Source organism: Diadema setosum, chromosome 8 (genome assembly GCF_964275005.1).
Source record: "Diadema setosum chromosome 8, eeDiaSeto1, whole genome shotgun sequence".
Classification (NCBI taxonomy): Eukaryota; Metazoa; Echinodermata; class Echinoidea; order Diadematoida; family Diadematidae; genus Diadema; species Diadema setosum.
Genome location: NC_092692.1, coordinates 19,772,924 through 19,800,464, shown reverse-complemented (window position 1 = coordinate 19,800,464; position 27,541 = coordinate 19,772,924). Strand labels below are relative to the sequence as shown.

At 37.4% G+C, this 27,541-nt stretch overlaps 1 protein-coding gene across 1 annotated transcript in view; it reads right to left on the bottom strand.

Annotated features, from left to right (window-relative positions):
• The window catches only part of LOC140232126 (protein unc-13 homolog D-like), a 51,421-nt gene extending 25,302 nt beyond the window's left edge, over positions 1-26,119 (bottom strand). Inside the window, exons 1-12 of the mRNA XM_072312274.1 lie at positions 26,004-26,119; positions 22,553-22,646; positions 18,376-18,462; positions 17,093-17,200; positions 16,233-16,292; positions 15,175-15,241; positions 10,396-10,591; positions 8,324-8,368; positions 6,188-6,265; positions 3,856-3,940; positions 3,283-3,387; positions 389-585 (exon numbers count right to left, since the gene is read on the bottom strand). Of these exons, the coding sequence (XP_072168375.1) occupies positions 389-585; positions 3,283-3,387; positions 3,856-3,940; positions 6,188-6,265; positions 8,324-8,368; positions 10,396-10,591; positions 15,175-15,241; positions 16,233-16,292; positions 17,093-17,200; positions 18,376-18,462; positions 22,553-22,646; positions 26,004-26,119 (1,238 nt within the window). The remainder of the gene's footprint in view (positions 1-388; positions 586-3,282; positions 3,388-3,855; positions 3,941-6,187; positions 6,266-8,323; positions 8,369-10,395; positions 10,592-15,174; positions 15,242-16,232; positions 16,293-17,092; positions 17,201-18,375; positions 18,463-22,552; positions 22,647-26,003) is intronic.
• Between the last annotated feature and the right edge of the window lie 1,422 nt (positions 26,120-27,541).

Below are 27,541 nucleotides of genomic sequence, written 5' to 3'. Positions count from 1 at the left end.
CTCTACAAATGCCGTCAACCAGTTTTGGATAATTCAATCAACCATGAACATTACTCCCAAGAAACTAAACAAAAGTGAAGCTTCCCATCCACTTTGGACTGTGAAATGTTTATTAGGCCCTGTATCTTGGCTGGGACCTTGGCTGCTGTCATCCAAGGTATTAAAAAAAAATAGGGGAAAGTTTTTGTTCATGCAGTGGGACAGGATTTCACATTCAGTGACAGATGAAACAATCTGTTCAATAAGGCAATGCTCTATTTAACCTGCCTTCACCTCTTTAAATACAACATCCCATCTTCCACCTCATTAAAGTCTTGTACCATTGCACATGTGACCCATTCATTATTAGTTGTATAACTGTTGATGGTTTAAAGCCTTGGGTCCTTACCTTGCCAGCTGGTAGATCTCTGGTAGCTCATGCTGCTGCGCAAGCTGGTGGAGGATGGCGGTCGATTCGGCCGACAGCTGACCATTCCAGCGGCAAGTGGACATGGCCTTGTCGCATACCTCATAGTGGGCAAAGTTGTACCACAGGTACTGGTGCACTGCCCCCATGGCGTCAGCCCTGGCCTTGGGTGTCTCTGTCTGTGGATGAGAAGCAGTAAGTAGCTGTTGTTGGCCTGTTCTTCATGTAATAATTTTTTATTACATCATGACACTCAAAGCACTTCATTAAAGCATACAGTTAAACCTGCCTATAGTGGCCACCCAAGGGAGACAAAAAGAGTGGTCACTGTAGACAGGTGATCGTTACAGACAGGTTCTCTAACATTCTATGTGTATCACATACATGTACAGTACTGTGTGTAAGTATGCCCATATTTCATGCATTGAGTAATGCCTTTACAGATCAAGTTATTGCACATGAACGTGAAAACAGCAAACAAGCTTTTCAAGAGTGCAATGCTGTGCCTGAATGGGAGGTGAATGCTGCGGCAGCAATCTTTATCTCATTGTAAAGGCCTCACGCACAGTTTTACTACTGCAAAGTACATTACTGCCAAACATACATAAAGGAATCAAGGTATTTGTTATACTGACAAGGAAACAACTGAAGAATTTATTTCTGAGTCAAGTCTGTAATGGAACCAGGGCTGCCAACATCCACACATAAAACACTTCCAAAATAAAGTGCCCAGCTGAATAGCCATTTCGAAATGCACATTCTACTTGACTAAAATCCAGAACTTGAGAAAAATAGCAACCCAGAGGTGTGGTATCATGGCATACAATTGATGATGTCAGGTAAAACTTGGCCATTATGAATGGTCGTACCTAATGTTGACTAGGAGAACTATATCGAGATTGCTAAATGCACCAGTGACCGGTTTGCTTTATATTCTGCGGATCTTAGGCCAATTCACCCCTGTCAACTTCCAGCATATTTATGAACTCATCATCCTAATGTGTCATCCATGCAACCATGGGTGGTGTATCATGGAATCGAATCGATCAGAAAATCATGACCCGATAGTCAAGATTCAGCCTCTTGGCTGCCATGGCAGTATTATTCATAAACCAGATTTAAGAAATAAATCAATCAATCAACCAAAATCAGGGAGAATTTTACAGATCAAGTAAGGAGATATACTTGTGTATTGGGTATTTGTAACTCCATACACTAAAATGAAGAAAAAGTGCAGTTTTCTAGCAGCTCTGGAGAACAAATTTCCAAAACAAACCACATACAACACAAAAACCATACTCAATGCACAGAGGATATAGTTACATGCAACTAATGGAGCTTTGATTCTTGACTAAACCCAACAGGGAAATTTGAAACCACTTTTCTGAGCCAAATATCTGAAATGAGATCCCACAGCGTAATCCCAAGCAATCTACAGTTACACATTCTCCTGCCGTCATAAATGTCAATGGGACACTACTTCCCCTCTCAGGATCACAGATTCACATTTAGTATCAGAGCATTCTTGAGAATGTCTGTTTCTCATATAAAACTAAGATTTTTTTTCCTTATATTGCATGCTATTTTATACCACCACGGGCATAAATACCACATTCTCTGCATGTTTGAACTTTGCACAGATACATTTGTGACCCTGCATCACAAAACCAACAACAAGTCACCAGACATGAAATTTTAGTTAACAGCATGTTCTGAAAGAGCAGACTCTAAGCTTTAAAATGATGTATAACTCAAATCAAATGGACTCTCCTAACCTATCTTAATATTGGAAAGAAAGCACACACTCAGGAAATGTGTGAACTGAGAAAAGAGGCTCTAAAGTACAGTGTCTATTCAAGCGCTTAATCTTCACCATGCCGTGCTGGCTGTGCGATGAATGGGACAAAAAACAGGATGTAAACCGCCGGAGTAACAACAATAAAGGGATTATCAGATTAAACTGAAATTGAGCATGCCTTATTAACACATTCTATCCATAATTAATGCCAACTTTCAAAGCAATAGCATCATCCTTTCAAATGTTATTAGAGTTGAAAGTGAAGAGTGTGTACAAGGTTTTTAAGAAATGAAAAGTGGACTCTAAAGACACACCTAATCACACTATTCTACCAAAAAATGTTCAAGATAAACTACTAGAAACATACTTTCCTGCCCATTTTATGATCCCACATTTTAGTATAATGTAGAAGAAGACTTGCTCTTTCAGAAAATATGGAAAAGTAAAAATCAGCTAGGTTGACGTATTTCACCTATTTTCAGTCCTCACACAAAATCAGTGTGTGCGACTTTTTGTTCGTTTGTGACGCACAGTCACATTTGTACTTGGGTGGAAAACTTGGGTCATACTCTTCTCTAAAACCTGAGCATGATTTAATGATTGAAAGAGTGGAATAAAGTAGTCTTTGGGTTATTAAGAATGAGTGATAATACAACTTTGCACACAATGAACAGACAATAGAGAATATATATCATCATCACGTACTATAAGGAATCAAAAATATGACATGGTCTGAGTGAAGATTTTACACAGTGATCTTTGAGGTGTAAAAATATCAGGGGCTGCGGAACTGGGGGGCTGCAGCCATCGCCCCCCCACACACACACACACACACATTTTATATTTCTCATTTCGGACTTTAAAAGAAGTTTAGAGAGAAAGACAAACTGGCAACGCGGTGTGATGTAATGTCTAGATTTAAAGGAAAAATCTTACAAACTGACCGATATCTCTGCAGGAATTACTGACTGACATAGATTAACAGGGAAGTTGACCCCAGTCTTTGTTGATGTGGAGACTACACACGCCCAGGATGTGACGGTGACATTGAATACCATATGAACGCGAGATACGATACCTTCAGGGTCAGCTGTAGCTTCAGCTTCAGTTCGCCTTCCACTTTGGACTTGGTTGATCTCGCCTGCAGGGGAAAGGAACATTCTAGCCCTGTGCTGGATATTGTCTGTCGACGGAAATGGGGAAAAAAAAAGGGGGTGAATAAAAATGTACATTGTAAAAATGTCTGTGAAGATAATCCTGTGTGAGTCAGTGTAGATCCATATTCGATTGCTGATCTTCCTTAGATTCCCAAGCAAGTAACCAAATTCACTTCATTTCGTTTATTTTTTTCTATCCATGTAATATAAAATGATAGCAAAGCAAAGATATACATTCAAAATACAAATACAATTAAGTAATTATGAAGTTGAAGGTAATAAATGTATGATGAATGTAACAGTATTTAAAGGAACTGAGCATTATTCTAAGTTTTGTTTCATCACGAGGCTTTCCTACTATATATTTACTACAAATACATGTATCACGCATATTCATACAGGAAACTACACTGTGCATAATCATTTCAAGAAGCACAACGTGTCACTTTGTCGGAAACTTAGCTCCCTTTGAGGCAACTACAGACCGGACTCACATTCAGTGGTATGGTCACCCATCCCAGGAAGTCATCCAAATTCTTTCCACTGCTTTTGGCCGACTGGGCTATTTCCTTGAAAAATCTGATAAGAAAAGGAAGCAAAGTTTGAGACTATACATCAAACACTTGATGTCAAAAGAGTACCAATAGTTTTGTTTTGTTTGTTTTTTTTTTTGGCAGAAGAAGATGTAGAAGAAGTAGTAGTTGTAGTAGTAGTAGTAGTAGTAGTAAGAGTAGTTACTGTAGTAGGAATAGTATTAATAGTAGTACACGTAGTAGTAGTAGTAGTAGTAGTAGTAGTAGTAGTAGTAGTAGTAGTAGTAGTAGTAGTAGTAGTAGTAGGAGTAGTAGGAGGAGGAGGAGGAGGAGGAGGAGGAGTAGTACTGTACTTTCCACATTATTTGATACATTCTCTCGCTACACCAATGCAACATTTTTTAATCCTTTTTTTAAATATTCATAACAGTTTCTGAATACCACGTAATGATCTCACACCTTTAATTTGCTTTAATACACACTACGCACTTGTTTTTGCTCAGCCATGCAAATCATCGGCAACTCTTTGGTGCCAAAAACCTATCATGGCTGACCAGATAAGATGCTGATGACTCAGATGGTAAATGTATCTTATTTCAGTGCTTTACCTCACATGAAGCACCCTTAGGAAATATGAGGGTACAGATTCTTCCTACATACAACACAAAGTTCAACCTCATCTGTAGAATGAACATATTTACGTTGTATTCTGGTGTATACAGAAATGTGCTGGTCAAATCCATACCAAAGCACATAGAAAGCAATTAAGGTATGTAGATATATGACAGTTAATGTAAGTTGTGTTGTGAGTAGTAATTTGGAATAATGGGGCTTTTGACATCTCTTTGAGATGTGAAATGATTGGAAATTATGGTCTGAGTTGGTAAAACAGAATGTATCTGTAGGTAACAGATAGAAATAGGTCACTCTGACCAACCTTTTGCCCATATTAGCAATCCACCTGAACTAGCATCTTAGAGGTCATAGTAATCCATTTTACTAACGTCACAAGATTTTGCATGGTTGAAGAATAATGTCTCCCAACTTTGTGTACGAAATCTTATGGTAATACACCGAAGCATTTTAGAAAATGAATCAAAACCAAACTCAATGTCTCACGAAAAAACAGTCCCCTTTCATACTAAGAATAATGGTTCACATTTCTTTCAGGCTCTGAATGAAGTCACTGGAAGTCTAAAGTATTCATTCCTCTTCCATCATAACAAGTTTCCAGTTCTATTATTCCGTGGGAAGGTTTCAATTTCCAACCTCTAAAATATACCAGCTTATGAAAGGAATCCTGTTTTCAGGGTTGCAAAAGAGATATACACAAACCCTTTGTGTGCTTTGAGCCGACTGGCACATAAAAACCCCCAGTGGTAAATACACTGTCCGAAGTGTCTGGCAAAAAAAAATGGTTAAGCAGGAATTGGGAAGCTACAGGAACTATCTAGGCTCCTTTTAAGAGACTGTCCTTGCTTTGATTTTCATTTGCCTATTTCTCGACAAAACATAGTCACCACCCATTAGAGCTGGCATAACCCTTGCTTTTCTTTCACCATCTACACAGAGATATCTACAAAACTGGTACCTAGTACATTCTCTGTTGATAACAGTACTTTTAGGCTGAAAAAGGAAGCGAGAGTGAGAAGAAAAGATGTCCTTCACTGTAATCGCCTTTTCAGTAAGAGTGATAGGCCTGACAGAGTTGGTGCCAAAGATAAGTCAGTACAGACAAATTCTCCAGGAAATTCTATGTAAAGAATTTTTTTTTTTGCTCCCAAATTTTTATTCACAGCCATTCAAAGATGGACTTTGCAGGAATTAAAAATTCTATGAATACATCCAAACATATTGCTCCAAAAAATTATAAAATTCCTTTGAGCACATAATTTCACTTGTAATTCTGTATGAGCAGTATGCTGGTATGGCTTGAATGTATAGGGTGCATCGATAAGAGTGTTCAGAAAATACAATCATTAAAACAATGGTGGCATCAGTGAATAGAGATCATATGGTAAGGTGATATCAAATGTTTGTGTGTGTGCCAGAACACATGATTTTTTTTTTTTTTTTTAATCATTTTTTTTATTATTATTATTATTATTATTTTTTTTTTTTTTTGGGGGGGGGGGGAATAACAATGTGTGAAGACACTGCCAACAGGAACAAAATACACAAGACATGTGTAGCTGTATGTAAGTGGATTGTTACCCCCACCCTAGTACTTGTCAGGTTCGGGGCCTTGGTTACTTAACCCCCATATACAAAGACAGAGCAGTATGTGTCTTACCTTCCCATTCCTTTTAGGTTGGACACTTCACTGATGTTTTTCATCGTCTGCATCACCGATGAGTCCTCGTCATGGTCCCTGGACAGAAAACAAAACAGAGACCATCACATTTTCGAACATTTCTTTTCCACAGATTTAACAGAGCGCCATTATCAAGAAGTTTTGAAAGACTCAATGAATGTGGTCGAGGAATTACACTCTGGTGATAGAAGAAAATAACTGATGCTGCACCAAAATTTGAACCATCTTTTACCAAGTCATGCTCACTGACACTGCATTTTGTGTCCTAGACTAGTAATATCCTCTGGGCACCTCTATTGGGACCCATCTTTGTTACATGACAAAGCATTACTGCCTTCTATAAAGAATTCTTCATTTGCCTTCTCAATAAACATATCATACTCATATTGCAACATTCTATCAGAGATAGGCTTCAAACTTTGTACATTTCCCCTTCTTACAGCATATTGAAGATCGTCTAATTTTACACACAACTTTCCAAAAAACATAATTCACTCATTAGTAAGGGAGAAGAAATATTTTCTGAACCAGGGATTTGTGTAAAAATACTTGTGTTCTAGGCAAAGTAGATTAATGTGATCATTGAAAATTTAATAAGATAAGAAAAGTAAACACCTAGACTCATGGCATTATCAAAAAGACTCTAAATTAGCAATACAATTAATATTTGCAGTGCATTTTTGCTCAAGATGCCCAAAGGTACTGTGCCATACAAGTGGAGAATGTTTAATGCACAACACAGAGCAAGCTTCCCTCGTCTCCTATTGACTGATTCTGTGACACGCTATGTGCATTTTTGGCATGGGCAGCGCCATTACTGCGGTGTCTCAGCCGACCCCCCCTCCTCTCTCCCCACCCCTCTCACGCGCGCAGAATGAAAAACTGATGCATGGTTGTTTTAGCCAATGGGCATCTCGTACTGAGTGCGCGAATGCTTGCTTAGTGCGCGAACCTTTGTTACAAGTGCGCGATAAACATGTTGCCCGTGGGGTGGGGGAGAGCAGGGGGGGTCGGCTGAGACACCGCAATTTGAGCTCATGGCTGCGCCCAGTGCCATAAAATGTCTGCTGCCCTCAACGAACCCGAATCGGTCAATAGCTATAACAATTCACTGCAAAAATTGAAGAAGAGTATTGCTGGAACTTGGTGATACATGTATTTCCCTTCAGCTGCATCGCACAACTGCACACTCACTTTATTACACATTATCCATGCCTATTCATTCAGATTTGTGAGTGTTTGGTGCTTTTTGTTTTCATGCAAGACATTTCATGGTGTTGCAGTTTAGTGCATCTCTCATAGACTGCACTCTGTCATTATATTTCGTTTTTCACACGCATATTTCATAATTTAATCACTTTCTTCTGCTCTCAAAAACAAGGTCAACCAAGCGATACAGTATAACAAAGAACTTTCAGGTTCACCATATCATGTCCAGCAGTCATGCAGAAACCTGTGACAAATACTACTAACATTAAACTTTACTGAACTGGACAAAGGCAGGATTGAGACCTACACTACAGCAATAGAAACTGGTTCACAGTACGAAAGCCACACCATGCATTATGTCTCATTTTTAAAGGGGATGGCTAGTAACTGATCAGTGGGAATCAGTGGGAATGCTGGGGGATGATTGTTCCAATCCTTGTGGGATTCATTTAAGAGTACATTATATATCTATTGTTATGTGAAAATGATTTGCTTCAGAATGGTCTCATATTCAAGTACTTTGCAGTTTAACGTTTCCAGGTTAGCATGCCTGTACAGTGACGGGGCATTAAACAGCACATTACTTGAATATGAGACCGTTCTGAAGCAAATAATTTTCACACAACAATAGATATATAATGTACTCTTAAATGAATCCAACAAGAATTGGAACAATCATCCCCCAGCATTCCCACTGATTCCCATTGATCATTTACTAGCCATCCGCTTTCAGTATCGGTTTTATTATCCAGTGCACAGCGTTTGGTATTCTTTGCCTGATAAATCGAAATGAACTTCCTTAGGATTTAACTATTTGTTGATGGGTTTTTTTTTTTTCTCTCTCTCTCTCTCTCAACTGCAAATGTCTCATTTCTGAAATTATTGAGAAATTAAAATCCAGCTTACCACACTTCAACCTGAAGCTGCTCATTCTGGACATCCCCAACATCACTGAAACACAAGAGCATGTATAAAAACCATCAGTGTCAAAAGATTTTCTATGTATACACCTCACCTTGAGTTACATGAAATGAAATGATAATCCACATGCAATATTCTGCATTGATGTATTAATATGAATGCACCCTTTAAAAATTTTCAGGTTTTTGAAATGAAAAGCTTGTATGCTGTATCAATGTACTTTCCATTACAAGCATTAAACCCCTCCCTTATCCCTCCCCCCCCCCCAAAAAAAAAAAAAAACTTTTCTTGGTTAAACAGATGCATGTCAAAAACAATACAACCATTCAAGGAATGCTATGAACTTGCAATTCAGGACACATACACTGTTCTTGCTATCACACACATTTCCCAAGGCTCTGCTCTGAAGTGTTAATCTTCGGTATCGGCCTTCATTGTGTGGGGAGCATTATTTGGCATGTGAAATTGATACGTGTTTCATTCATGGACCCTGCAAATCTCCTCAAGATTGAGCACCACACAGGCACTTGTCTGAATATTGTGGGTTGACTAGATGTCTATCATAGAAACTGGCTGCCCAAACTAAGTTGAAGTATACAGAAAAAGGTACAGACATTACTGTATGTACCCTATACACATTCTACAATAGTCTCACGTTGCACCAGTACCTTACACCAGTACTTATCCCCTTTCATAGAACAGCAATATATAGGTACCTAAGTAAATTGGTAAAGAGGTATTTTTCCCCGATGATGCAAGTTAAGTAGAGAAAATACGAGAAGGGGACATTCCTATTGTCCAAATGTATTGAAATGATGAAATAACTTTAAAAAAAAAAGAGAGAAATCTAACACACACATTTAAAACAAACTTATTGCTCTTTCAATATCATTGAGCTTTACAACTAGGGACATCTTGAATTCATTCATCACAGTGGTACTTTCTGTGAAAACTTTTCATTTACAGGGCCGGTGGAACCAGAGGGGCCGAGGGGGCTTGCCTCCGCCCCCCCCCCCCCTATTTTTTTTTTTGCACAATACATAGGAAAGCATAGGATGAAACCACTCTGGGCCCCTCACTTTTTTTTTTTTTAACCCAGGAAGTAGCACTGAAAAATAGAATGTGGTTAAGCTTTTGCTGATTGCAAGTTGTACCAGAATGAATTTTTTGTTGGTAAGGCCTTTTTTTTTCTTTTTCTTTCGTTTGTTTGTCAGCTGAAGAAACCCAGAAGTGGAATCAGAAAGTTGCGCTGAAGGCCATTTTTTTTTTGTTTTTTTTTGTTTTGGGTTTGTCTTTTTTTTTTTTTTTTTGCTTCCTTGTTAGCTGACGAAGCCAAGAACTGGCACCAGCAATATAAACTGCCCCCCCCCCACTTTTGAAAATGTGGCGCTGGCCGTGATTTAGTTTATCCATTCAAACACGAGTGAAGAACTTATGAGGGATCAGTCTCAGTTTTTTCTATGGCCAACTCTTGACCCCTATCTGACCACTTGAGATATATGTGCCCCATATGCAGCCACCAGACATTGCTTTCCTATTTTTGACAGTTTCAAATTCTCCAGACTGGAAGCTGTCCCATTTTCTCTTCAAAAGCCTATCACAGAGAGAGTGTAAAATCCAGCTATCAATGGGCTAGTACATGCTTAGATGTACTGTAGTCATGTGTGCATAAGATCAGAAATTCAAACATCATAGGTCAATCTAAGATACTTAAGCAACATGCTTCCTAGAAAGCAAAAAATTCAGACTTCAAAATACTTTTGGAGACTGATATATGGATATAGTTGTATGAGACAAGGAATTTAAGCTTTAAACCAAACCTCAAGTTTCATTTTTTTTTTTAATACCAAGATCACATCATTTTCACATTTTAATGGGTTTAGGTTTCCAACTTTGACAATGTACAATGTAATACATAGACAGGGTCACATAATGATTCTCGTTTATGACACGATGACTTTGGTCAAGTTTACACACACATACACACACACACACATAAACAAACAAATACAAATAAAAACACACAAAAACTCATACTAAGACAAGACAAAACTTACAATCTGAACTGCTCTTTCCATGTCGGTGTGAGCGTCTTTTCTTGCACCTTGGTGCTGACCAGGGCATCTTTGCTGAGATGGTCCACGAGGAGGTCGTGCTTCATGGAGGGAAGATGGCCACGGGCCCCGTCCTTGCCATCGTAGTATTCCTTCCAGAGGGGGACGATCCCCAATATACAGAAGGGGTCACTCAGTCCTGATTAGGTTGGACACACAATTGAAGTGAATCTTGATGAGATTATTCAACCCTTTCATGTGCCTTTCTGAAGCTCAAATATAAACATGGACTGAGCGACAATGTTTGTGGAAAATCTATCAATCGATTTCAAAGTTACACATTTTTAAGTTTCTGTGACATCATCCTCAGATAAGAAGACACTTCATGATATCGTCATGGAAAACAATATGAAAAGAAAATTGAAAGAAATGTAAACATATTTTGAAATTCCAGCATAGTGAAAGAGCACTTGACTTCCTCTTTCACAAAGCAGGGGGAACAATATTACCCTTAACATATGTCAATAGGCCCACTAAGTAATTACAATTTGTAGCTGATAGAATAATTATGTACTTTCCATGAAAAATGAAATTCAGTGGAAATCTCCTTAGATTTTCTTTATACTGTTGTCCAAAATAATGTCATGAATTGTAGAAGTTTTCTTATCAAGCGATGACAGCACAGAAACTTAAAAAATTCATAACTTTTTGAGTTTTCTCCAACTTTCACTTACGTGTTTTTCCAAACTAGCTGCTTGCACTCAATCCAGATTTACTGTTTGGGCTTTGGGTTTCCTTTAAGCGAGACCTTGCCAAGCTTTCTCTGCTTCCAGTTAATCCCCTCCCCCTTTCCAAGTTTGACCTTATTATCGCAAGTTGTACGCCCTCTCTCAAGCCTTACAATGCCTCAGTCCAATGGGAAGGCCATTGTGGCACAACAGGGATTAATGGGGATGGGAAATTTCTACTCATTGACAGGTGTTTGCTGGACATTTGTGCCAATCTCCAAGGAAAGCACTGCGGTGAATGTGCGAGATGCCGAACAAAGCACAATATGGGTTTCAAGTTTCCTCTGCACGACTAGGTGATGTCTGCTTGTTACTGTTACCCAAAGGCGCTACTACTGCCAGGGAACTCAGTCCAAGGACCTCTGGAATGACATCCAAGGATCATTACCTCCGCCAAGGAGGTATGTGCTTTGTCTTTTTCAGACAGACAGACAAACAGACAAACAAACAGACAGACACAGACAGAAAGACAAATTAACGCCATTAAAAACATTAACCTCCTTGATGGAGGTAATGATTGTAAGTTCAAGCAGCTTTCACAAGATGATTTTTTATTTTGTGTGTGTGTGTGTGTGTGTGTGTGTGTATGTGTGTGTGTTTTATTATGTATCAAGGACAGTGCAAACAAAAAAAATATTACAGGCAATGAGACAAAGAGTATACATTGTAATACAGCAATTTTTGCTTTCATACTCTGACTCTCAATATGTCACTTATTCCTTTTAATTATCATGTTGAACGTCAAGAATCATTTTCACTAATTTTGTGGGATTGTATGTTTATCAATTTGACATCACATTATGAGTCTCTTCATTATTAATCAAAAAGTCATGTCACCAGCAAGTCTTAAAAAAAAAACAAAATAAAAACTGTTTCTGTGGCTTGGTGATGTATTTTTCTTCATCATAACGTTTACTATTAATGTCTAGTGTATCATATGGTAGATAAAAAAAACTGATCAATGTTCCCTTTGCTGTTCATATCAATATGTAGTTTTATCTATATATGTACATGTAATTAGCAAAATTTTCAAATCCTCTCATTCACTAAATTTCTAGAGGATCCTTAAATTCTAAAAGATTGAGAAATCCTTTTCTCCAAGTTTTATAAAGTTCTTTGTCATTTTGAGTAGAGTTAATTACTTGAGCAATTTCCATCTAATCTTTCTCCAATATACAAGATAATGCACTGAAATTCAGACTTGGCAATGTAATAATGACAAGATGATCATTTTTGCAGCAAAATTCTACCAAGGATTTGATGATAACGATTACAACCTGAATGATTCCCTGATGTATTGGTTTTGCTGCAGTTAAACTGTTCCATCAACTGTCATGTTTGGCTAACATATCTTATCTCAAAATCCATACACAGATAAACTTTATAGCATTAATGATATGATTATGCTGAGGCCAAATGGAGATAAAACATAACATATATGCAGTGGTGACGTCACTGCGTGAGCCTTTGCTTGTTCTTGACAGTCGTAACACAAACATGAGACATAGAAAAGGCAGTAGAGTGTATCAAAGGTCAAGCATGTTTGTGCCCAAGCACGTCAGGTGTGGTGCAGCAGATTGGATCTCTCCTTCCAACCCCCCCCCCCCCCATCTCTCTCTCTCTCTCTCTCCTTTTCTCTCTCTCTCTAAGTGAAGGAGAATACTTGTAAAGGAGACCAAATGGTTCCAATCAAAAAATGGTCCACTGTAATTAAGTGTGTGTGTGTGCATGTGAGTAAAAGTGTGTGTGTGTTTGGGTGTTTGCATACGCATTTGCATATACGCACTTAGAGCAGTTTGTCTGCCTTTGTTTTAATAGTTTCCTTATCACTATACACAACACAAACTGACGCGAAATTGCTTTTATCGTCCTTGCGCTGAAGATATATCTCCACACTCTTCGACATAAAGAGCGGATACTCTCCTCAAGACATATAATCATGTAATTACAGCATATCACACAGCTTATAATGAAAAAAAAAAGAAACAAAAGAAACAAAGAAGACCATATATGCAGCTTCATGGCCCATTTAAATCATGAGGCAGGATGCCATAATTGACACTGAAAGTTCCCAATACTGACCACCAGTACGAGAGGCCTCATTATCTACTGTCTGAGCAGACCATAAATTACACACCCCAGATAATTGCAGTATCTCATCCCAAATGTGGGAAAGCTATGGTACCAGTAGGCAGCTTGGCTTGTCTTGAATAGAGAATATTGCATTTTCTATGAACTGGTTGATAGATTTCTTGATCGACATAATTTTCCAGCCAAACCGCATCACAACTTCAAATGGAGAAGCAAAATTTGGACCAAATGGAGACTGGTTTTGCCATTTTGAGCACTCATTTTCATACAAAACAACAGTTCATTTCTTAAAAACTAAAGTAGAAAGTTTATTTCTTGAGTAGAAGGCATTCAGAGCTTTGTAATACATGTATCCCCCCCCCCCTTAAAGGTAGGGAATCCCATTTGCATGCCTTAAATGAAGAGTTGTATAAATACAGTGCTATGTTGAAGAGAGTATCATTTTAGAAACTCCCATAAAGTATTGAAAGTGGAAGGTAACATTTAGTACATTTTTATTGACCGTTAGATTTTGAATTGAATTTTTTTCGGGGCTCACCGTAAATTCCAGTACATTACTAGGCTACCTTTGCAGACCCATGCACTGCATGTGTGTCCATCATGTATATTTTGTGAAGAAAGTTCATCAAAACTTACAAACATTTCTATATACATTCTTGCCACACACTCTATATGTTATTACATCAGCTCTTATACTTTTAGATTTGTGTTTATAGATAAAAAAGACAGAAGACTGCAACAAAAAGGCTTAAGTGTGGCTGACACACAGAACTACTGAGTAGTTGAGTTTTGTGCATTATTCAAATTGTAGATAACTGTTGAATTCCAAATTTCTCAGCAGTGGCCTAAACAAGTCCCCTGAGGTTCATATTTAATGTTTTGCTGCATTTTGGGAGGTCTGTAAAAGGTATCCCCTACCTTAAAAGGCATAATTTACCATTTGCAGATGAAAGCATTAGTACTATAAAATAGTTCTAAAATGTGAGTTAGGGATAGAAACAACCACTGTCAAAATTTGAATCCGTATAATCGATGTTAAGTGTTGTTAAATACACAAAATGTGAACAATAGTTATAATAAAAAAATTTCCAGACTAAACCGTATACAGTTACGGTTTATTGAGAAAAACCCTGATATCTCCTTATATTTTAGGTTTTATTGCAAATATTTCATATGGTGGGATGTTTTATGATACAACAGACCTACACATATGCATCAAATATGATATCTTGAAAATTTTGAAATTACTGCTCCCAAAGGTAAACTGGACCTTTAATAGTCAGCCTATTCTAAATTTCTATTGGGGTTACAAAAAAAAAAAAAGAAAGAAAGAAAAAACATGAAATGTGCCCTGTAAGGGATCACTTCCACAGCAGAAAATATTGCTAGTAATGTTTAATAACATCCAATAATAAACAGAAAACAAAAGAGACAGAGCTATGAGTGAATGCATAATTTCAAGATTGCTACGAGCCAAGCTTGTGTTATCCATTGCGTTCATATCACATATTGACAAAACCTCGCTGGTTTGGTGAATAATAGTTACTTGGGCATGACTTGAGGCTGAATGAACAGGAAATAAAACATTCTGCATTCGAAGTACTGTACTAGCACGTTGCTATGCCCCAGAATCACATGGCCAACACAGCATGCTAGACCTATGTGAGTTACTAGTTGCAAGTGAATCAGCGCTGACAAGGCTTGATTTTTTCATATGTAGAAATAATATTTTCACACATTTTTATATTTGGCATTGTTATATTTGTAGTTCAAAGGCAATTTGCAACATTTGCAAAAATAAAACCACCATGAAAATTTCAGCTCACAAAGTATTATAAAGGTTCATGCTACAAGCATATACAATAAATGTATCAAAATATCTACATGTATGTATTCCACATACCATTTGCATCCTTGGGCAACAGTCCTTTGGCAGAAATAACATCCACAAGTAGAACAAGAGGTGGAGGCTATGTTGGAAAAGATACCAAATAAAAGTAAAAAATAGCATGTAATATATAAATAAACAAATGAATGAATGAATAAACAAGCAAACAAATTGATAGATAAATAAATAAATTAATTAATAAATAGATGAATAAAATCAAATAAGTAAATAAATAAAAAAGAAGAAAAAACAATCACACAAAGTGTAAAATTGGTGATTATCTAAGCCTGGTTTCGGGGTCAGCACATCAATGTAGCTGCATTTAAATTGTCACAGTACACTGATATCAAGAAGACGGTTAACTCTTCTGAGCTGCCAGCATTCAGAATGAACAATCAGGGATACGTCGGCATGGAAACCAGTGCTTATTGGGGACAATGTCCAACCTTGCCACAGCTCCACGTAAATGGAAACAGGTATCAGGGTTTTTAAGCAGTGCAAAAGGCATTGGTGGCTCTGATGACTATTTACGACCTCATGCATGCTTCTAATTATGTTCTAAGATATGCATATACAGTGTAAATGGTATGTTTATAGGTCTGCCAACATTCCCATATCCAAATCAGGGAGATTCCACACAGCAATCAGGGAGATATCCGTGTGTTACATGCATTTCAATGGGTGAAATAATTCCCTAATCAGGGAGATTTCAATATTCTCTTATTTAGACATGAACAGATTTTGACATTTTCAGGGAGACTCCTGTAGAATCAGGGAGACTTGGCAGCTCTGTTAATACAGTATATATACCCAATTACATATCATGGTAATAAATACACATGTAATTGGATAAGAAGAAACTAAGCAAAGAAGATGTAACATATTGATTTGTGACTGGAAAGAAAAAAAAAAAGCCTGCACTGATCGTCCTTGTCAAAGAGACTTATCCCCTGTCCATGGAGGATTAACACACAAACAACCTAAAACCAACCAGGCATAACAGCAAAACAAATACAAGGGACAGTTGGTCATGGTCTGGCTCTGATGGGTGAGTTGACTGCGTGCATACTCACCGACTCATTGCGGACTCTGTCCACGAGAGTTGCATGTTCCGTGGCCTTCACGCTCAAAGCCTATTGAATGCAGGGACAAGCAGATGAATATAAACACAAATTCAAAATCTCAACGGATGTGCTAACATGTGTTAACATTGATAAAGTCCTTTGATAGGGATGATCATTACTGCAGACTTATATTAGCACAAAGAAGCAGCATTTTGAATGAGAGGCAGTGTATAAAAGGATCAGATTAAGAACAAGTCTTTGTACAGCAGACAAAATACTATAACTGATAGGTACATTAACCACAAGACATCATCTACACTGTAGGCCAGTGCTTCTAACTGGGGGGCCATGATGTCAGTCAAAAATGAATTTAAAATGATTTGTATTCGATCTAGCTGGGGCTCGAAAAAAAAGTTGCAGGCACCAAAGTAAGCCTCAGTTCAGAAAAGGTTGAGAAGCACTGATGATATAGGCCACATGAAAGGAAAATCCTAACTACAACCATAGCTTTCACAATGTGCTAGTATTCCTCATCTTTTTTCTTCTTTTTTTTTCTTTTTTTTTCTGGAATTGCACTAAAGCACTGACTGGTTCTGTTTTGAGAATGTAAGGTAATAGGCTAGACAAGACACAGACCTGTACATTGTGATTATTGCAATTTCCACGGTCTATATCTTGAAATCCAGTTTGGTGCAAACACATGCTATTGTTTCTCTAAACACCAACATCTTGAAGAGAAGAAAAAAATCCAAAACACAATTAAGTTCACAAACCAGCCATCAAACATTAGCACTCAAACAATCTGTGAAGTAGTCTTCCTGCCAGGCTGAAAGACATTTTTTTTTATATTTTGTATGCAGTAAATTCACCTCCTGTGCATATTGAAAGAGTTTGGTGTTGGGAAGAGCCTTCATCTCGTGTGGGACTCCCAGTCTCTGGTTGATGGCAATCAGCATGGCCGAGTAGAAGAATTCTGTCTATTGTTTTAAAGGAGACAAGCGCAAGAAGGCAACCTCATCAAACCTGCTCAAATGATCCACATTGCATTTACAACAGTACTGGTATGATAGGGCATCATTTCACATTCTAGACGTACAACTTGAGGTTTCTGCATCTTGTGTTAAAAAGGGTTTTTTCATTTCATTTCATTTCATTTTATTGTTTCTGTATGGAACAATATAATCAACTCTGATCACTTTCAGAAATAAACACATGATTCATAATAATTCATGGCTGATTTTGCACATGACAGATAATCAAATCCTTGTGACAAAGAACGAAGACATAATGATAATAAACAAAAAAGTCAAGGTACCATACAGGAGGATCCCCAGTAAGCCGAGCTTGATATTGAGCTAAGAATCATGCCAAACATGGTGTGACACATCATCACATAAATCTATTTATTAACCTACATGTATATAATGAAGTTGTTTATTCAACTGAAGCTGACAGCCTTTTTTCGCGGTATGAAATTCTTGTGAATTGCCACAGGCATTCAAGGCATTATACTGCAGATAAGAGCTTTCACATGCATTTTTATTTTGGAAATCTTGGGTCTCGCAAAATTTGCGAAATTACAATGTACGCAAAAATTTCTGGTTTTCCAGTATTGTGCTTGAGAAATTTGTTGCATTTGTAATGGCCACTCCAATACAAAATTATACAGACAGCTAATACAAATTCCTGCTTCAGAGCTAGTTTTTGTGTTACATAAATTACAAGTATTACCTCTGCAAAGGAGGGAGGTTATGTTTTCATTGGCACTGGTTTGTTTGTTTGTTTGTCTGTCTGCAAAATGACTCAAAAGTTGTGGGCAGATTTGGATGAAACTTGCAGGGACAGCTGATAACGACACAAGAAACAGATGATTAAATTATGTACCTTGTGATCCGCGAATCTTTATGGATTTTTGAAGGATTTGCATCTTTTTGCAGATAGGATCAACAAACTCAGGAGTTGAAGCTGCACATATTTGAAATTTGCATATGCCCTCTAAAGCAAATATTTTCCGCTCGGGCAAGGCACCGCACAGCTGGAAGGCTTCTATACTGGGACACTGGACGATTTTCAGCCTGTGTGTATGGGTGGAAATTAGCTGCTTGGCAGAGATCTGCACTCTACGAGTGCTTTTCTTGTACGAGATAGTTACCTCTTTGTGAGTGGGATGTGGAATATCTTTGTACAGCCCTCTGCACACGCTGAAGTCAATATCTGCATTGTTGTTGGCTGACTCAGACTAAATAGAATGAAAGAACAAAACAAAACCAAAGAGAAATTCATGGTCATGTGGGAATGGATATGAGACAAAAAATGACACAGATACATGTTGATGACTGCTCACGACGATTTCAATATTCATGACTAAACAATTTCATTTGCCATTGTCATTTCCTGTTCTCTTCTGAATGCATGAGCACGGCCAAATCTTTTTTATTAAAAAATCTAGATACTCACAGGCTGGTCAATGGTAGGCATATTGTTATGCTGCAATGAACAATTATTTGTGTGATGATTTATGCTAGCCTATGATATGGAAAAAGATTCTACTTTGCAGACCTACTTAGATTCTTGATGACTTTATTGTCAGGACTATCATACACATAGCATCTTTTCATCATTAGATTGAAAATTCAAGCAAATGTTTACAAATTTGGCTACATTTTTTATGTTCAATTTAAGTCCCACTCAATTTAATTTATTTGAGCCTTTCTCTCTCAAATGGAAAACTGTCACATTTAATTGTCTCACCAGCCAACATATTACCGACATATAGTTGTAGGTGTTCTCTGTTATTACAAATCTCAGTTATTACAATTCCCTTGGCCACACTTTCCATAATTTCTGTGTGTAATATAGGTTCCCTGTCAAACTCCACACATACACTGCATTAAGTTAAACTGGGACTAAGAATACAGAAAAAATACAGGTGTCACACACACACACACACACACACACACACACACACAAATGAATGATTTTCATTCTTCATCATATTAAGCAAGAAGCAGATCACAAATACATTAAACACCCTAAACAGCAGTGTTTTTAAGAAATGAACTTTACAATCTACTCTTATAAATACCACTTAAAATTTCCGTGGTCACAGATTTCCTGCATGTGCATCATCCATACCGACAACTTCCTTTGCATATGTGACTACTGGAATTGGAATTGCTGCAGGCGGAAGGAAGGCATAGTGTGTATTTAAAAAACAAAACAAAACAAAAATCTCAGCCAGCTTTTGTCATACACAGGAAGTTTTATCACAGGTTTCGGCTTACTACGTGGGGAACAAGGATCTAACTTGGTAGGATTACATGCTAAAAACTGACAACTAACCAACTATATACCGAACACCCACGGCCTATAAAGAGCAAATCCATGATAAAAGGAAGACCACTGACTCATGAATGAACACTTTGAAATTGCTAGAATTCTCAAAGATAATTAAAATTGAGTCAATAGATTTGGCAAATGTTGCCTGAGTAAATGTGCATGTGCCAACCAGCATCTTATACTGTATATATGCCATATATTTTAGCGAGTCTTTAATTTTCATGAATTGAGACTTCCCAACGATTTCATGGGTGGTTAAATTCGCGATCATGGAGGCCTGTACTGAACGGAGAAATGTATACGCATAGGTCACATTCATATCTGGATCAGAGTCAATATTTTCGCGTGTCTTTAATTTCGCGAATAGCAGCTGACTCGCAAAATTCATGAAAATAAAAACCTCACTAAATATTCGGCATATACAGTAATGTGCACACACTGACTGGCAAAATGTTTTATCAAAGTTTTAAAAACATAACGTGATTTTTTTTTTTTTAATAAAAAGAGGAGTTTTAAGATGATGCAGACCAGCAGCTGCCCTACTTCTGCTTACATTCATGTTGTATCCATGAGCCAACAAAAGTAGTTCACTTTAGCTCCAGTTCATTGGGTTTACAACCAGGTGGATCTGTATAGCTACATGAAATGCACCCACTTCGAGCCAGGTACAGCTTGCACAGCTGTCTACAAACATGTGGGCCAAGGGCTCAGGGAGATCTTTTGTCTAGAGCAGGAGTCCACATACATGTGTTCTTGAAAAGCCTGTCTGTCACTTACTGTATGTGGTACATGTATACAATGTACCTTAAGTGAGCTACAAGTATGACACCAAGTCTAGCAAAGAGTTGTGGTTGTAGCTACACCTACATTGTACCGTGCATTCCTGGAATTTGGGGGTTGGTATATAATGAACCAACAAAGTACTGGTAATCTTTAGCAACCATTAAAGTGCCAATACGATATAAGTTGTAACTTGCAAAGCCTAAATTGGTTATCGGTAAATTTCCCCAGAACTTCACAAAACTGTAAGTAAAACAACAACATCATTATGGCATTAACAATGCAATGGTCCCTCATAAGGCCATTTAGACAACCTTAGGTTAAATAGGATTGCATAATCAGTTACATTTTGTTGAGTTTGTTTCAGGTCATAAGGGTTACAGAATGAACAAAGCACAGGAAGGGTCAACAAAACTTGACTGATGTTTAAAGGGGAACTCCAGTCCAATAAAAAAAAGTAGTCTAAAAAGAAAAGGTACAATTTTACAAGCACAATAGTGAAAATTTGTTCAAAATGAGATAAAAATTAGGGAAGTTATGAAATTGCGAAGCTTTGCTGGTTTTCACCCAAAAAAAAATGAACAGTCAATATGAATCTATGCAAATAGGAAGTTGATGACATCCTCGCCTCACTACTTGCCATAATTATAGTTTGCACATAAAATCTTTATTTTATTACATTTTATGTTATTTTAAAGCAATTTAAGCAACAGTCGGAAGTCCTGACTCTGACTGATCATAATTTCGAATTTATTCAGGCAGAAATTAAATAGCATAATGTTTTACACTTTGATGGCAGAAAAAAAAAAAAAAATTTTTCATCATTTCTTGGTAACTGGCCTGGAATTTCCCTTGAAATATCTTGCGGTATCATTAGCACACAGACATAAAATTGTTCGTTGTTATTTATACTTCACGTATACAGTCGAACACAAACACAATCAAAGCATTTTCACAATAGGTCACAAGGATATCTGGAGATGATCACTTCTTAGGGAGTATGAAGGAAAACAAGTCCTCCAGATTTCAACCCAGAAGCTTGTAAACAACACTCACAGCTTTGTATCCTGGAAGCGATTTCCTGGCATGCTTCCCTGTGCCCGCAAAGTCTATGGATTTTCTATACACTCCATTACTTTAAAGGGATGGTATAGTATTGGTGGAGATGATGATTGGGCTTTTAACTTTTTTGCAAGACACCAAGAAACCACTTATGAAATAGTACAGAGCATAGCATTATAAGGATTTCAAGGTTTATTAGATGAAAATTGGTTTTGGAATGGCTGAGACATCCAAAAGCAAAGTAAAACAAAGCGATCTTAATAAAAAGGTGGGTCCCACCTTTTACATGTATTAGGATCGCTCTATTCTGGATATTTCAGCTGATTTCAAAACCAATTTTCATCAAATAAACATTGAATTCATCTTGGAATTACATCCTCTTTCACATTTCAAAGGAGGTTTCTGAGCACAAAAAAAAAAAAGAATGTTAGAAACCTGAACATACACATGCATGTAGGTCTCAACCAAAACTATACAATCCCTTTAAAACATTTCTTTCATATACACTTGTACAACCATTGTACATTGCACATGATGATATATTTCCCTGCACAGAATTCTCTCTGGGCAGGGAGTATGAGGATGTTGGCATACGTGATACACAGGAAGTGACAAGTGCTGCTCATCGCTCTGATGGATTTCGCAGAGATTGCCAACATATTTGGGCTGTGGATTCATGGCTTTCTTTAACCCCTTCCATGCCAGCCACTTTGCATGGTGTGTACAATGCTATGGGGTTTTCTGTGCCAATCAGCACCAAAGCAACCAAAGGGTGAAGAGGAATTACTCATACACAGCTACGTTACTTCACAAGAAATTTTTATCTTTTATACTTCACTACTGGACTAAATGCAATTCTCAACTTGTCATCAGAGCTATCATTGACTTTTGATTTTCATGCACAGTCATGATGTTTGATTATGAGAAATGCATTTACATTGTATTTTAACTTTCATACTAGGCTGATAATGTTTCTTTCAAAAGACTACAACATGATTCTATGACCCAACAATTTACTTTAAACCTTCCAACAAAACATAAGTACAGTTTTCATTGACAAAATCAAGTGGTCATCTCAAAAGAAGTTCACTGAAAATGGAAAAAAAAAAAATCAAAGTGTCTAGAAACTATGACTACATAGTGCAAACCTCTATTGGCTGGTACGCCTCTTGGCCAGCTTCCCTGGCAGCTGAGTGCAGTGCAATGAATTGTTCAAAGAAGTTCCCATCAAGTTTGGCAACTCTGTCGATAAAAAGAGATGACACATCTGTTAAAAACAAACATTAATTTTATCATAGCAATTCGTAACATTTCAACAAAACTCCTTGCAATCACCGCAACCAACATCCAACTATTCCAGTTGATTTATTTCATTTCCAACAAACAAATAAGTAGAAATACAATGAAACACTCGTATACACAGACGTCATCATGAAATCAGTACCACAATGCGATGAACAGAATAACATTGTAAAAGAGATGACAGGTAAATTATCAACAGAGATACAAATAACTGTTACGTCACTGTGGTAAATGCATAAAAGATATTGCTGGAAATGGAGGGGACTGCTAAAAAGCAGAGCTTGTAGAATGCAGTCCCCTCATGGAGAAAAAATATAATTGCAAAAAACAACAACGATATCCCTAAGCGGTAGTAAAAAAAAAAAAAAAAAAAAAAAAGACAGACAGAGTAATACACACATACGGGAGCACATTAACAAACACAAGGCGGCTCTCTTGCAAGGAAAGATTGATGAGATAGAAACTATACAATAACTTGCTCAGTGAACTTTTAATAAGATTTTTCTACAAAGCATCAAGTATTATGGACAAGTGATGGGTGATGATGACAATGATGATGATGATGATGATGATGGTGCTTTTGGCAATGGCACTGATACAATGATACCTCTAGTAATAACAATCATCGTACTTACAATCATCATTACATAGTGCTTGCCATAGTAGTAACAACCATGTTGACGATGGTAATGATAATGATAATGCAAACTTTTCAAAAAAGTATTTTTCATTTAAAAAAAGTATTTTTCATTTCATCATAACTGAGATCATCAACATCAGAGCAGACTTAATATATCACAAATAACAGAGAGGCCGAGATCAGACAGCAGTAAGGCGTGAAATTTTGTGGCGTCAGTGCCTTCCGATGGGGAGAAGCCAACAAGCTTGGAGAGGGTGTGGGAGTTTGGTGTTCCTCCTTCCACAGTCAGGAGCTTTAGCATTTGTAAAGGGGATGGCTAGTAACTGATCAGTGGGAATCAGTGGGAATGCAGGGGGATGATTGTTCCAATCCTTGAGGGATTCATTAAAGAGTACATTTATTGTTGTGTGAAAATTATTTGCTTCAGACTGGTCTCATATTCAAGTAATGTGCAGTTTAATCGCCCCGTCACTGTACAGGCATGCTAACCTGGAAACATTAAACTACACATTACTTGAATATGAGACCATTCTGAAGTAAATAATTTTCACACAACAATAGATAAATGAATCCCACAAGGATTGGAACAATCATCCCCCAGCATTCCCACTGATTCCCACTGATCAGTTACTAGCCATCCCCTTTAAGCTGTAAATTGTGCAATCTGGTGCATATTACATATAATAGTTCGACTTATTCTGTAAAAAATAAAAGAGATACTCTCCCAAAATCTAACATTTGGTGGTTGGAGGTTCATGCTTTGTTTCGTTTTTGAGGGGTTTTGCAATTAAGGCATGAGAAAAAGTTTGTCAGGTGTGTAAACAGGACTAAAACCCTTGAGGCATGACCGTTAAGCCAGATGCATTTATAAGACTCAGTACAATACATTGTATTTATGTCTGCTGTAAACAACCCTTGTGTGTCTACGTACTAAGTTTCAGAGTCACATGTTGCATATTAAAGTATATCTTTAGGCATGTTGACTGTACAAGTCAATTTTACTACATGAAATTAATAGTGACCATCATTTCTACCCAACATCTAGCACTTGTACTGTCGCAAGCAAAATCTTGAAAGTTTTGAACATGTTTTGTTGGTTTTCCTGCCAACAGTACCAGCATTAACTTAATAGTAAAGGGCCACAGAAAAAGTGGGACTTGTTCATGTTTACACTATTCGGAATTTGAAATGTGCATTTGCATGTAATTATAAACTACAAACAATCGATGAATGAAAACAGAACCTGGGCCAGTCGTCAAATAAGAGCTGGTGCACACCTCTACAGTTAGATCCCAATATAAGCTTACAGTGTACTACGGAGCAGTAGGGTACAGTCACTTCAAGTGCAAATGAATACACAAGGTGGGAGTGATCACAAGTTATCTTTGGCAGGGATAAGCCATTCTCATTCCCATTATTAAAAAGGAGCCAGTGGAAAGGGGGATTTGCTGGTGTAACATGCCACAGTGTACAAGCTACACATGAGTGCCTTTGAGGTGATAAATCTAGCTTTACAGAACTCCTGTCCTGGAGAAAGAAATGTGCTAACCTCAACTGAACCAGCTGATTGAGAAGCTTTAAAACTGATCAAAAGGGACCAAGTATTTTAACGATTGACTACTTTTATGATGGTAGAGTGTAATTAAACTGAAAGACGAAGAGGTACTTGGTACCTCCTTTGTAAGATCAATGTAAGAACCTTTATTGTACATAAGCTTTGTATTATTTGGCAAAAACAGTTTTAACATACATTAGTTAGAAGAAATATTTTTACTCTGGACAGTGTTAATTGTGCAGTAAGATAATGATGTTCTATAAAGATGTGTTCTAAAGTTAACATTTAACAAGTAAAGTAATCTGTAAGAGCATGTGCAATTGTATACTTTGCAAAAACATGTAACATTAATCATCGCATGCATCATGCAGACTTCGTATCGAACCATTTCGATAAATTTGAAAATGAGTAACAAGCAGTTTGACTACAGACTGTACTTCATACTGCAATATCTGCTTGTATATTCTTTGCAGTACCGTATTTTATAAATGTTATAATTTCATATACAATGTTCATATAACAGTTCTATTTCACCTTGGCCTGTGGCCTCTGTTACAATACAAAACAGCACTATAATCCCGTATCCATATAGTGCATGATAATGCATGCACTAATTGTATGATATTGACTCTCTCATGAATATGAAAGATACATAACAATTCCTTCACTGTTAGAGACCTAACAAGTGTAGTGCATGGAAGCACCAACCTGAAGCAGCATGATAATTCATGCTGTCTTCTTGGACTGCCTATTGTTATGGTTAACATAATAACTGGACTGCCATGATAAACGATACAAGCACAGCTAATGTAATTGTATATGAGCCCACACCTAGCGTAGGAATGATTCTACTGTTCAATGCATGCCTTTTATCCAATCCAAAGGGGATTACCGGTAAGTGTGACCAAACGTCACTAGAGTTCCACCCTGATTAATCCGGATTAATCAAGGTGGGACTAGCGGCTCCTCCATGGCTATACACAGGACTTCCTACATGTATCTCTTACAAGTCTATATTAGACAAAGCAGATCTTAAAGGGATACATCATGCTGAGTCAACAAACACAGACCATTTGTAGTTTAGGAATAGTTACAGGCTTACTTTTCACTGCTGGTGACACACTCGATGTCCTCGTCTGACTCATCTTTGGCCACCAAGTGGTAGATGGACCGGCTACGTGAGCGGCCGCGAATTATCTTGCTTGCATTCTCCTCCATCTCTTCTTACAGCCTGAATGTTCAGGTTCTCTGGTATAAAAAAAGACAAAACAAATATGCCAAGGTGATTGCTGTCAACAAGATGTTTGAAGTACTACTACCAACTACGTGGTATTAGATTCAAACAATCACAAACTACGTGTAACTACACACACTGCTTCATTTATAACATCTTGGGATACCCTGAGTTTAGTGGTACTGACCTGTGGAAATCATTCTGAGTTTCTAAAAAACAAAAACAAAAACAAAAACAAAACAAAGCAAAAAAATTTCTATGACGTGCATGTTGTAAGGAAAATTCTTTGTCTACCATGTCACAGTCATGCACCCTTTCTAACACATTCTGCTTCACAATAAGAAAATGACCAGGATATCAACTTACAGCGAATACACTTTCTTTCATTTTTTTTTTTTTTTACTCATCAAAAGGAAGGACAGAGGAGCACTATAGCAGCAAAGTAAACACAGAGTTAGGGGGTGATAATCAGGATGAGTGACACAGCTATTCTGCTACTCAGTCTGCTCTGGCTGTGGTGGTTTTGGTTCCATGAAATTTGATCAATGCAACAATGGCTCCCATGAAATATCAGCACACTATTAAGCCTTTTCTACCCACAAACATCCCTAATCCTAATTCTCACATCAAACTAAACCTAAAACTCTATCATAAACCTTACCCACAGTCCTGAGGAAAAAAAAAAAAAAAAAAAAACATGACCAGAGCAACTGTCATATAATATCAGCAATTGTTGTGTCATCAGTGGTTTCACTCTTACTATTGTATAAAAATATATGCACAAAAATATGAGCATCCAAAAAGCTATAAAAAAACTGCATGGTACGTACTGTACATATTTCATGGTAGTTCTATTTTCATGAATTTTCTGAGTCAAACCAATAATTGCAAAAATCAACCACAATGCCAAAATATCACCTCCCTCATTGTCATTGACTATACTTGCAGTAATCATCCCCAACCTTACAAATCACAGCATTTGCTTCTTAAGAAAGGATGATACATTTATTTCTCGTTTCATGGATGGGGTTCTTGATCACATGGGAGATTTCAACAACTTGCATTCTTAATTGTCCTACAAGTTCAAAATCATAAATGGATCATGCTCATAAAAATCACATGGCATACAATTGTATTTCAACATCTTACAGTACTGGGGCAAGGGGTATTCTCAGATGTAGACCTACTCTGAATCATCAATTTGCAATGTCTATAAATTAGAAAAACACTTGTAATGGAGGCAATCTTTCAGACTACTTAAAAACACACAAGTTGTCAACCATTGCTTTCGATTGTTGCTCTTTGTGACGTATCAAACATAGCAGCATCAAACAGAGCTGCCAAAGCTTTCCTTCAGAAAGCAGGTATGGATGCCGTGTACACACCATGCATCTCAACTAAAAAGA